Genomic DNA, 13,369 nt, shown 5'->3' on the forward strand with positions numbered 1-13,369 from the left:
TTTGTGATGATTCACTTGAATATTTTAAAGCTTAGTATTTGTTTTATTATTCCTGTGTGAAATGTCTGAATAGAACAGCACAGCCTAGAATTATGTGACAAATGCAACTTGCCAGGTTTTTAGTGAACAGAAAGTGCATGTGCTTATACAGATTGTGGGCTTTACCTGAAAAACTAGGAGTTCTGTAGGAGGTACTGGTATGTTTATAGTTTTCTGTTAGATGCCAAGCATAAGCATTTTTGATAACTTATTATATTGCTTAAAAATATCCCTTAAGGCCTTGGGAGAAGCACTAAGGTTGTAAAGTAAGATTTTCATTGTTCTGACTGCACTTGTAAAATGTGGGAAATACAGCAGAAGGCATTTTTTGTACATTTAGCTAATTCAGTGTTGCAGCACTGAATCTGATCCTCTGTTGTTTATGCTGGAAGTGGATAAAATAAAGCTTCTCTCTGTAAAATGGAATCTCAAGAAGGGAGCTTGAGAACTAATCTGAGAGGTGCATTTAAGAATTTTTCGGTGTAAATTTTTTAATGCCTGGAAAGAATATCTATAGCTTCCAGTAGCACACAGTGTTATATTTATCTGACACTTAGCTTTGCATCTGCTCTCAGTGGCTGGAAGGAGGTGTTCTTGAGCTGGAGTTTGTAACATGCTGCAGTGTTGCTTTCCATGAGCACAGCTGTGGTCCTGTGTGTCCTGGGGAGACAGAGCCGAGCTGTCAAGTGAACGTGGAGATAATTAAAGCAGAAAACACTGAGGATGTTGATTGCCCTTGTGTCCTGAACTCTTCACAGGTCATTTTCTCTGCTGAAGTGTTCTCTTGTGCATCAGTGTGGTGATGCATCTGAGGTTTGTGACATGAGGCAGCTTATGAGGGAGGTGTAGGCTCCAAACCCTGGGAGGAGTCAGGGAGGAGAGGACACAGCAGTGCTTGGGTATGTGCTCTCCAGGGCTAATTTTAGGAATAGCCAGAGGACAAGGAAACATGCTGGTTCTGCAGTGGTTGTACAGTTGTGGTTAGTTAATTATGATGGGAAAATGAGAGTAATTGCTGCTTAGGCAGTAAAATTACTGGTTAAGTGGCAAAAGACGTTATTCTCTTACTTTGCTATCAGTTGGATTCTGTGGCTGTGGGTATGGTAGTACTCTGGAAATGAAATGTGACTGAGTGATGCAACCCTGAAGCAGAGGTAGTGACATTTGAGTTAATAATTCCCATTGGAGTCTCCTGTTAGCAGAAAGTTCAGGGTTGTTTCTAAATCCTAAAATAAGTGATGTATTAAAGGCAATGCAGGCTCCAAAGAAGCTGTCCTGTGGCTGCAAGTAAATGAGAGCATTCTCACCACTATCTTTGGTTTGGATTTCTTGAAAGCAGAGACTGTAGATTGTGATGAAATATCTGCATGATATTTACTTAATATTACTAAAATAAGAAGGTAGAGGTCCCACAGCAGTAGGATGGGAAGTTGCATAAGATAATATATTCTAGTGCTAGTTACTCTTAGGTAATGTAAGGAGGCCAATCAAATTAGCCTGTTGCTTCAGATTTTCCATTATTTTAGATTAAAAAGAAACTTTCAATAGTTCTTTTACACTTAAGACTTATAGTAATAATGAAACATGAAATTACTGAATCACTGTTGTGGTTTCAATTTGCTAAATGCCAAATTAATAGTTACTTATATTTACTTTTCATTTGTTTTGATGTAGGTATCCAAAAGGTATTCATGTTGAAACTCTGGAGTCAGATAAGGTAACTAGGCCTCTAACATTTGTTCTCTTTGAAGGAAATTGTGTTTCTCAATTTTACCAAATCTCCTGACTTTTAGATACAACTTGAGCCTTGTTATGCGAATGCAAAACATTCTAAATGGAATACAGTGAACTTATTTCCAAATATTAAATCTGACCAACATATGGAGTATCAGCATGTATTTGTGTGGCTTAATATTATCCCTTTATACTGAAAGGTATTTTAAGAGGCATCTTAGATATATCTGATGTTCAGTGTTGGTGAAATGTAGATTGTGATCTTAGAGGAAAGACAGTGGCATCACATGCTGTTGTGTCCTCGCCTCCCAGCAAAAATCCCTGCTCCAAAAGATATTTGAAATAAGCTATTTACAAGGACATACTGGTAACCTTTCCTGAGAATTAAAAAGTGGGTTTAGTGAAAGTTAGGTTTGGTAATAATGTAATGTAATACAGCTTTCTAAAGTAGGCTTTTGGGAGTAGGTGATAAAGTGGTGCCTACAATAGAAACAGTTGTGTTGCCAAGTAACTGCTGCTGAGGTGACAGTTTTCTTTACTATGTAAATTTACAGAAACTTAAATAAGAGCTTCTCAGAGTCATTCCTCAAACTATACATTTTCTGTTTTAGAAGGAGAGATATATTGTTATTAGTAAGGTAGATGAAGAGGAACGAAAAAGAAGAGAACAGCAGAAACAAGCAAAAGAACAGGTAAATAAGTTGCATTTCATTCATTTATGTGAAAGAAGGAGGGGGATAATCTCTGCCTTCAGTCAGCAATGCAAAGTTGTGTGCTAGGATTTGGTAATGTTTCTGAAACTCATCTTCCAAATTCTGCCAGATAACTTAGGCTTTGCAGTAAAGGTGGAAGAGCTGCAAGGCACTCTAGAAAATTAAATGAGAAATTGTGGAATAGTGAAACAATGTTCTGGAGCAGTGAATGCCTCCTGTGAATCTCCTCTGTCAGAGGGGTGTGGCCTAGGAATAGGAAACATCAGTTTCTGGCAGAAATTCTTGAGCAAGTTGTCACATTGTTTGCATTCACAGTCTGTCCTGGCTGTTCTGTTACAAAACTTGATTGCTCTTGGTTGTCAGTACAATGTCCTGTACAATTCCTGGGTCATTTCTCCATAGAAACATGTGCTGCAGGGACTGCTGTGGTAACAAGCTGAACACAAGGTCATGCCTGGTGTATTCAGGCACTCTCATTGTTTATGGGACTTTGGATTTTGCTTACTGAGTCTGAGGCAGGTTTCAGGACTTGAACTCTGGGAATTCTTGGTCAGACTCCTGTGATTTGTCCTTACGTATTTCAAGATACGTAAGTTTGGGTGAAGCAAGTAATATTTGCATGCAGAATGCCTTTTAGGAGGAAAAAAGATATCTAACAGAGGCATCAACTAATGTGACTTCTGTTTTTCCAGAAGGCAAGTTAGGGACAATTTACTACCAAAGTAGATTTTTCTGAGGCATTCTTAATGGGGCTATTACTCACTCTGACTAGAGGCATTCAGAGCTGAACAGAAATAACAGTGAATGTTTTATTGAATTTCACTTCTGGTTGGATAAAAATGAATAAAGCAAGGCAGAAATTACTTCCCTAGACCTGAAAAAGAAAAATCTGTTACAAAAAAATTCCTTAAGTGAAACTAAAATAGGTGCTGTAGTCAGTTTAAAATGTGTAACTCTCATTATGTAATATTGTGTTTGTATAATATTGTAGTTGTATAATGTTTCTTCTTGGTTTGTTTATGTAAATAGTGAAAAATGTTTTTTCCCCCACCTCAGTGTTGGCATAAAAGTACAACCCGATTGAATAGAAATAACAGTCAGGATCCAACCTGTTGCATATATAACAATATATGTTAAAAATGTATGTGAAGATATACAGCTTAATTTTAATATCTTGTTGAGCTGTTTGCAGTCTCAGAGCAAGTGAGCACTGTTAAAGATCTGTATTAACAGTGAGCTGACTGCAGCTGTTACTGCTCTGGGGAGGATGAAGTTACCCTTTGTAGCAGCTGTTTGTTGCTGTGCTGTGCATTTGTGGCTAAACCAGCAGTGATACCATACAGGTGTTTTGTCTGTGCTGGGCAGCACTTGCACAGTGTCAAGATTTTCTTTTCCACCCTTCCCCAAAAGCAAGGAGGCCTGGAGGGTGGGCTCTCATTGTCTTTATCCACAAGTCTTAATGCCTGCCTTGGAATTTTGGGTGAGGGGAGTGAGCAAAAGGCAGAGTGGCTTTTGCCCCTGGCCAGGGGCAACCACTACAAGAGCTTGTGACTCGTCCTACTTGACAGTGAAGTAGAGCTACACATCACACTGGAGTTCTGTCAGCAGCATCCTGCTTTTGATGGTTCCTCTGTGGTCTGTTCTTGGTTATGTCTGAGAAACAGTTTGCAGGTACAGTTTTTGCAATATTTGTGTTTATGTTTCACTAATGTCAGAATCTTTCCTTACAGGAAGAATTGAATGATGCAGTAGGATTTTCCAGAGTTGTTCATGCCATTGCTAATTCTGTAAGTTAGCATGATTTTTAATATGCCTTTCTTTGCAAGAAAAAATAAATAATTTAAAGAAAGAATTCCTTTGCTGTTACATTTTGGAAGATAGAATTAAATACAAGTTAAAGGGACTTTGTAAGTTGATGTTACTTCATGTTTTACAATGATTGAGTGTGGTAGGTTAACTAAGCTTTTAAAATAATACATGACATGAACAATCTCATTACCTGTAAGAGTCAACAGTACCAACTTCTAAGGGCTCTTCAGTAAATAGGCTTTGAGGGCTTTCATTCTTTGTTCTGAAAAGATTGTTGCTGGGAGATTTTTTTCCTTTTTTTTTTCCTGGCAGTTAAAGGCTAATCAGAGAAGGACAGTTGTGTAAAATGTATCAAAGTTAACATTTAAAAAACTTCTTGTACTTCTTTAAGAAGGAGCTTGCTTCTACAGCATCTGGCCTGAAAGGTTCTGCACTGTGAGAAGCCCCTAATAACTCTCATATATTATAACCATGAGGAATATATTGTGAGTTGTTGTAAATTAAAAGGTAATGGACTGAGAAATTACTTGACTTCAACCCTAAATAGATTACATTTGGAAACCAAATTGTAAGTATCTGTTCTAGTGCATCTTCTCCACATTTGAAGCTGCTGCTGAAGGCTGTGATAAATGGTTGGGAGTGGAGGAAAAAGGAGTGGCTGCTCTGAGAGAATGGAGGAGTGTGTGGGGCAGGCAGAGAGCAAGTGGGGAGGTTTGATTTGTCTTTGTTCCCAGCTGCCCTTGGCAAACATCAGGTGCTTTTCACATATTGCCTTTGCCATGGCCATGGCTGGAAGTGCAACCAGCATTTAATGTTCTTTTCACAGGGCAAGCTGGTTATTGGACACAATATGCTGCTGGATGTCATGCACACCATACATCAGTTCTATTGTCCCCTGCCTGATGTAAGTAGTCTTCTGAGTGTTCAGATGATGAAATGAGTCCCTTAATGTATTTGTCTTTTAGTCTTATCTCCACACTTTCTTGTGAAAGGAAGCATTGATCAGTCTATTAAGAAGTACAGAAAAGTATTTTTAGAAAGCCTATTTGTTACTTTTCAGCTACTGCCTTGTTTTCTTAAATCTTTATGTAGAAAGCTTAGTTGAATTGAATTCTTCTCCTTTACATTCTTAAAATGTTCAAATTAAACATAGAAAGTGTGGTTTTTGCTTGTATCTATTAGTCCTTCACAAAACTGCTTGGATAATGGCAGGTATGTTTAACTGACAGACATGTTAAAAAACTGGTTTGGAGCTTCAGCATAACTATGTGGTATTTTCCTCCTGTAGTTTAATAAATGGGAATGTGTATTTTCATACAAGAGAACTAAGAGAGTGATAAGAAGTCCTGTAGCAGGATGATTTCATTGGGGTGAGGAGGTGCAATGTCAGAATAATTGGAGGGAGCACACTTTGCTGACTGCAGTAGGGGCAGTCTAACAGTTCATCACTGCACTAGTCCAACAATTAATTTAAACTAAGCAATTTATTGGCACCAAGAACATTCAAGAAGGCAAAGGTCTCATTGAAAGGATGGCCCACAGGACATTATGTTACTTGCAGACTTCAAGGGCTTGTGGGTGTTTTGGGAAAGACTTGATCATGAGATGGGAGAAAGAAAGCTGGAACCTGTTTGGATGGTGTTGGAACATCAGCAACTGTCAGTTGTTGCTGTACTTTTTACATCTGGTAGATCTAAACCTGTGGGCATCAACTGTGTACCTGGAGTGACTGCTTATATTCCACTGAAATATTAAATGCTGGGAACATTTGAAGTAGAGCTGTTAACACAGCTGGAACTAGAGGTAGTCTAGGCTTACAATAGGATAGGGTACTGGAAATGATAGAACATTTTATTGCTAATCACAGACAGATCAGAAATAATGAGTCTGTAGTTGTGTGTAATTGCAGGTGGTATCTATGGCAATGCAAATACATCTCTGACATGGTGAGAATTCAGTTACTGTATCTCACTGTTAGAAGCTGTTTGGATAATTGTAGCTGCTGCTATCTGTCATTCCAAGACTGATAACCAGTTAACTGACTTGGATTTTATCTTCCAATTTAATGCTGAATTAGGACCTAAGTGAGTTCAAGGAAGTAACATCATGTGTCTTTCCCCGGTAAGTTCTTAGTTCAAACTTTCAAGTGTTCTGGTACAGTTTTAGCAGGCTGATCCTGTTTGTCCTAGCCCTGTAAACTAGCTGTTACTGCAAATATAATGGGGATCAACTTAGATAAATAGAGATTTTAAAGTATTCTTGAGCATCTTTTTTTTTCTCAGAAAAACAGTACAGTTGGTTTATATTTGGCAAAGATGCACCTTTGCTGTTCCTTTGGTTCTGGCATGATGATTGGTGTTTTGAATCTCCGTTGGGAACAAGCTTTATTTGCTATTAGTTGTTTGCAACTCTTGCTGTTGCTTAGTTGCTGTCATTTTTCAAGCTGAACAAAGGCAAGGAATGTTTGGGCTGTTCTAAGATCCAAGAGTAGTTTCCAGGAGGTGTATTTGCTGTTTCTCACCTAATATGCTAAAAGGCTTCTGAGGATTTGGCAAAATGGGCATTCTTTCATTTCAACTTATTTAGCTCCTACTTTGTTTCTAGGTTATTGGATACTAAACTGATGGCAAGTACACAACCTTTCAAGGTAAATTAATTAATAATATATAGAATTATTTGAAGATACAAACTTGCATTAATTCATGTGTATTGAAACAAATTTTATTTCTTTTTAGAGAAAAATGTCTCATAATGTTTTCTGTGATGCTCCTTTTTTTTGTAGAAGAATGATTTTCCTTTACACCTTATTTAAACTTACAAATTTTTTGGAGTATAGATTTTTACTTCCCTACCGTTGTCTTTTGTATTTGAAGTTTTAAAGTAACTTGGCAGCTTTACATTCCAAAATATGTAGAGTTTTTGCAAGTTAAAATGTGGTCAGTAGATTATTTTCTTCATGTAAAATAGCAGCAACCTCAGGAGAAAAAAAAAGTGCTGTTTATGAACAAATAGGGCCTGGAAGCTGCTTGTATATTCAAATATTTAGAATACTGTGGATGCTGACTTAGATTTGTTTAGAAAAATGCTTGATCATCATTAGGTTCTTTTGTGGCCCTGATGTTCAGTGGATAGTCAGCAGGAGGAAAAAAATGACAGGTTTCTCTTAAACCCTCTTGCAGCATGAGTTTTGTTCTAAGTAAGTACTGAGATAAGTGCTCATGCTCTCTTGCCTTCTCCTGGGCCTTTGAATTAAAAAACATGCTGCTGAAGCAGCATCTTTGTGCAAACCTCTGTGACTCTGGAGCATTGCATAACAGAAAGTCTTATTAAAATGTTAAAAATTGTCAGGTTTGTGTTGTACACTACTGTAGTAAGAATAGAGGCTTTGGTACTCTGAAAGCTAAGAATCCTCCACAAGTTTTAGGTTTGGTACAGTTCATTGTTATTTGTATTTCTACAGCAGTGCTTGGGTTTTAGGATATTGTTATCAGATACTGCTTCCAGATGCCAAATTAATGCATCATTTCAGCTGCTTCTTTGTATTTAGTTCTTGATAACTTTTCAGACTGCAGACTTGGTGATAAGTGTAAACAGCTGTCTTGAGTTAGAACCAAAGGAAATTTGGTCCTCAGAGATTTCAGACAACTGTAAGAAAGACTGTGAGATGTTCTGTTTTCTCTGCTGTTGATCTGCATGTTTTCCATTGATTGCCAACATATATTTGATTAAGAACTTCAGTAAGGAATTAATCTGTAATATATTTTTGTGACTTTTATGCATATTTAGATTCACTGATGCAACTCAGCTAAGCTGAAGTGTAAGACCAACTCTCTGATTGTCAGGCTGTCTTTGTATTACTTTAAATCAGCAGTACTTACACTTACAAAACTATTCAAGAGTGTCCAGTCATCAAGCACATTTCAATACTCACCTTGAATGCCTTCAACCATTACAATCAATATTTAGGATATTTTTCCCTACTGTTTGTGCTGCCTTTTCCCTTGCCACATGTACCCTGCATGAAACCAGACTGAAATAGAAATGTAACATCTGCATAATTCATTGTCAGTGATTCTGAAAAGTATTAATAAATGCTTATGACTCATTATGTTGTAGGTGGGACAAGTTAACTTTAGAACTTGTCTTGACTTTCTGGTGCATTAGTTTGAAGTGGGGCTGTGTATAAATCCATAGAGAACACAAGGTGGCAGCAGTAAATACTCATTTGATCCTATTTGATTTCAGTGTCCAGGGAAAATGTGCTTGGCATTGGCAGTTAATGATGTGCTTTCTTGCAGGAGATCATTAATAATACATCACTTGCAGAACTGGAAAAGCGTTTAAAAGAGGTTCCATTCAGCCCTCCTAAAGTGGGTAAGGGTACATCAAACTGCTCATATTTTGGAAGTGTTCTCCTCTGCTCTTTTAAATGCAAGTCAGTCCAAAAAAACCCACTTTGTGGGGAATCCTGCAGTCATTGTCTCAGACTTAACACTCCCCTTTTGGCTGAGTTGGTGTGGGCATTCATGGCTCTTTTAATAAGAAAGTCTTTCTGTCCTAGGAACCTGTTCTTACCTAAAAATGCAAAACGAAACTGCTTTTTTAAGGACTTTTGAACAAATTTCAGAACTTCTGTAAATTGTATAACCTTCCCCAAATGATGTTATGCTCTGACCTGTGGGTAAGCACACAGAGCTGCCTTTATCTTCTGTGCTAACATGTTTATAAATGATTTTTTTTCCCCTCAGAAAGTGCAGAAGGGTTTCCAAGTTATGATACAGCATCTGAACAACTCCACGAAGCAGGATATGATGCCTACATTACTGGACTGTGCTTCATTTCTATGGCTAATTTCCTAGGTACCTATGTGGTCTTTTCCAAACCTTCTCCTTGGTGTTGCCTGGAGCTGCTTATTACACACTGAATTTATTCTTCATTCATCAGGTTCCTTCCTCACTCCTCCGAAAAACCATGTGTCTGCCAGATCAAAACTCATTGAACCTTTTTTTAACAAGTAAGTAGTTGTTGCATTAAAAGACCTGCTAACACATGGAAATGGAACACTGTCCTTAGCATATCTATCTCCAGCCTTGGAATCAATGGCTAACTGCATTTTGCTTTAAACTTTTATTGGCTTTTTGGCTCATGCTGGTGATGCTGCAGGGAGGCCAGAGTTTGTAAAGGCAGTACCTTTTCCTTTGAGGAGGATGGTTTACTTTCTGCTAGGCTGTGAAAGGACACTTCGAAGAGTACCTGCATTTCATTAATGGCCTTTCCATGCCCATGTTGATGATATGTTTACAATTTAGAAAGTTATTTCTGGAGTAAACTTTGGGTGTAGTGGAACTAAAGAAATATTGATCAGGTGTTCTTTATGTTGTTGGAGTATCAGAAAGTGGTGATATTTAAAAGTGAGTACACTAAACAGTCTGGAAAAATATCCTATTGTGATATCAATCCAGAGAACACAAAGCATTTGTCTCCCCATTGTTGGGTAACTCATTTTGAAGAGGCATAACAAATATACATGTGTGATTTTATGGGATGATGCTGTGATGAGTGTTTGGCCTTTGAATTGGATCTTCATGCAAACTCCTTGAACTAACTGAAGTAAGACTTGAGAGATCTAAAAGCCTTTATACACAGATTTGATTCTTTACATATTTAATATTTAGGAAGCTTCTAGGGGTACTACAATCTGTCACATAAAGGAAAAGGAGTTGAATTAAAAAAAACTGCTAGTGCTTAGTCTGTCTGGTTATTTTTTAAATTCAGGAGAAATCCCATCCTTTCAAACCCTCTACTATAGGAGATGGCAAAATTAATTATTTTAGCTTCAGATGGAATGAGGAAATAATTGTGATCAATGGCTCTCACCTTTCATTGGTCTGGAAACCAACAGTTCTCTTGACACTGAGGCATGTGAGGCAGTAACTCCATATATTCCAGCAGATGTTAACAAATTATATGTACATTCCTTAGATTGAACATGGACCAGCAGTGGTTGCTTGATTTGAAGGTGAAGGTAGAATTGATCAGCACAATTCCATTATAAGATAGGATTTGTCACAAGGTTGTTTCCAGGAACACCAGCACACACACGTGCTAACCAGTAGATGCCAATTGAGGGGGTTAATTTTTCAATCATTAACCAAAATGCTTTCTAGAGATGCATATTTGCAATAAGTACAAACTGAAACTTCTAAAACTGTCACAATAACACATTAAATTTAAGCTTTTCAAATTAATTGTATATTTGAAATGTGACATTCTTCTAGCAGTGACATTTCAAAGTCACTTTTCATTTTTGAGGGGGTTGAGAGGAAGCCTGCTGTGTCTGTTCTGGCTTCACTGTCCACATTGCCTAACTGTAAGGGAAGGGAAAGTTAACAAGAAATTGTAGGGAGATCAGCTTCTTTTTATTTTCTTTTTTAAGCAAGAACTGAAAATTGCTGTTTGCAAGAAAAGAATGTTTATCCGCTCTGTCATTATTCAGAACGTGCAGCTTCTTGTTTCAGAAAGGCTGGATATTATTTTTAAATCATGGAAACTTGGAAGACTTGCCATGTCTTACTTTCACATGATTTTAGAAGCTTTGTCATGTTCTAACTAACATCTGCCACATCACCCAAGTCAGAGCTCAGACATGAGGCTGTCTGACATTTCCCTTATAGTGAGCAGGCCAAAGCTTGGATTTGTACAGCTAGTTTTCTTTCTCCTATGAAGCAAAATAACAAATCAGAATAAGACAACTCATTTTTTTTTTTATTTTTTTAAGAAATAAAAGAGATTTAAGTACATGTCAGAAGCCAGAGCTGTTGGTGTTTGAATGAACACATCTTTTTGCTCTGACCAGTCCTTGCAGACCAGGTCTCTGTTGGCAGAACTTGGTCTGTCCAGCACCTGTAAGTGCATCCAGGGCTTGTGCACTTCCCATAGTTATCTAAAGATCCCTGGTAAGTCTGTTGCCTCTGGGGCTTTTTTGCAGGCATGCTCTGAGCTGCCAGCCAGCTTCCTGCTGCATGTTCTTGGCTCTGGTTTGGTCTAGAAGCTTTCCCTAGCTGAGCATCCTCTTCCTCCTGGGGAGGAAAAAAAAACTCTCTTCCTCCTTCCTCCAGAAGTTCTACCTGATCCTGTGGGCAGCAGTCAGAACAAGGAAACCTTTTCTTTTGAGCTGTAGCCATGTTCTTCAAGCAAAACACAAACTGCTACATGTGAACAGTAAGCTGAACAAATGGAAGTTATACCCTGTGTCACAAAAGTTTTTTCCTGTAAGAAGCTGAACAGAGGAGCTTCTTATAAGGCAATTATTGAGAAGCAATGTTCTCAGCTTGAACATATCTCAGGCTAGTCTTGAAAAGGTTCTTCAAAGCAGACTACTTGATGAATCTTTGGATTGCTCATGAAGTCTTCATTTCAAGATCTCTGAATACAAGGTGCTAATATTTCAATGCAGTTTAGTGATTAAACTTTCACACCACTGGTGTGGCTGACAGGATTTTGGAAATGTTTCCTGCTCAATAGGCTTGTCACTAGTGTGATTAGGGGGAATAAATTTAAAACTAAAAAATCAAGCTTTGATTTTTATAAACTTAGCCTTCAAAGGAACGTAATAGTTTTTTCAGTAGTAATTTTTGATGCCTTCCATTATATCAGCAAAGTTATGGAACTTCCTGGCCTGCTGTTCAAGAGTGGTGGCCAGCACATAGGTTAATGTTCCTATAGGTCAGTGATGAACATAGGTAAAATCTTTAGTTTCAGGTTTTTTGTAAGAGTAGAACTGATTAAAACCAGACTTTGCCTTAGGGTTATTTGTTTCTTTTAGGCATAATGCAGTAAGTTATATGATAAACAACTCAATAAGCCAAGAATTCCAGAGATGTGTATCTGTAATCTTTATGCTTTATTGTGTATACAACATCTTTGAAAAATCACGTTCACGTGAACAGTCTGCTGTGAGTAATCCCTGAGGAACATTTATGAATTGAGATGATGGGACTCTTTATTGCAATATCTAAGCTCTTATGTGTATAATTTGGGTACTATTCTTGTGTCATGTACTATGGAGTTGGTTTGAAATTTTTTGACTGTTTGGTTTAGGGTGACAGCTCTTCTCTTCTCCCACACTTCCCTGCCCCTATCTGCAAGCCCCTCCCAAAATTTTAATGGCAGTGTTCTTTTGTATCTCTTTGGATTGTTTGAATGCTGTGTATTTTGATGTAGCTGGAGGCAGTGAGGGAAAGAGGTGTAGAGAAATGAGAGCACCATGTTTTATTGAGCGGAATAGCATCATGGTCTGTAGAAATATAAATTATCTTAGAAGTATTTTTTTTATACAAAGGGGTATCAGAAAACCAAAGTCTATGGAAATCACTTGGTTTGTTGCTGTATTTGTGGAAAATGTCTCACCAGGGAGTTGGGTGCTCTGATGTGTTGCAAATAAGTTCATTTCTCCCTTCGCTTCTCTATGTTAATTTTCTTTGCCAAATCATTGCAAAAGAACATCAGTTTGCTTCTCTGCAGTTTGACCAATAACTTTCCAGTTGCAGTGTAGGAGTAAACAACGGCTGTTCTTCTGCTTTGAGCCACATGTGGCTGTACCAGTTCACTGGTAAACTGGTCTGGGTTTAGAAAGATGCCTTTTCCTTCTGCTGAATCCGTTTCTCTACACAGTTCATGACACACCTTCATCCTACTCAGTGCAGAGGAGCAGTGCTGACTCCTTGAGACTCTTTGTGCACTGCTGTGAAGTGGCAGGTGATAGCCTTCCTCTTCTCATTTTACCTGACTTGCCATAGAAACAATTGTCTTCCAAGTAGCTTCCTCAGAATATCTCAGAGTTCCTGTTGAGAAATAGGTCTCTGTCCTCTGACCGTGGGATCTGCCTGCAGTCCCTCAACGTTGTAGGAAATAACATTGTCTTTTTAGCTTGGTCTGTATATCTTTTAAATAAATGTGAGTTAATGTAGTGAAAATCAATGTCAGCTACAACTTCATGAATCAAACTAATTTAATATAGAGTTCACATTGTCATACTGAACAACCTTATTAATTTAAATGTTCTGCAGATAGAT

General features: G+C 37.9%; 1 protein-coding gene across 4 annotated transcripts in view; it reads left to right on the forward strand.

Annotated features, from left to right (window-relative positions):
• The window catches only part of PARN (poly(A)-specific ribonuclease), a 48,529-nt gene that overhangs the window by 5,315 nt on the left and 29,845 nt on the right, over positions 1–13,369 (forward strand). For all 4 annotated transcript variants that reach the window (XM_064672831.1, XM_064672830.1, XM_064672833.1 and 1 more), the window contains 9 exons: positions 1,714–1,756; positions 2,385–2,465; positions 4,217–4,273; positions 5,122–5,199; positions 6,373–6,416; positions 6,900–6,942; positions 8,594–8,669; positions 9,044–9,154; positions 9,240–9,309. In XM_064672831.1, the coding sequence (XP_064528901.1) occupies positions 1,714–1,756; positions 2,385–2,465; positions 4,217–4,273; positions 5,122–5,199; positions 6,373–6,416; positions 6,900–6,942; positions 8,594–8,669; positions 9,044–9,154; positions 9,240–9,309 (603 nt within the window). The remainder of the gene's footprint in view (positions 1–1,713; positions 1,757–2,384; positions 2,466–4,216; positions 4,274–5,121; positions 5,200–6,372; positions 6,417–6,899; positions 6,943–8,593; positions 8,670–9,043; positions 9,155–9,239; positions 9,310–13,369) is intronic.

Source organism: Pseudopipra pipra, chromosome 16, assembly GCF_036250125.1.
Source record: "Pseudopipra pipra isolate bDixPip1 chromosome 16, bDixPip1.hap1, whole genome shotgun sequence".
Taxonomy (NCBI): Eukaryota; Metazoa; Chordata; class Aves; order Passeriformes; family Pipridae; genus Pseudopipra; species Pseudopipra pipra.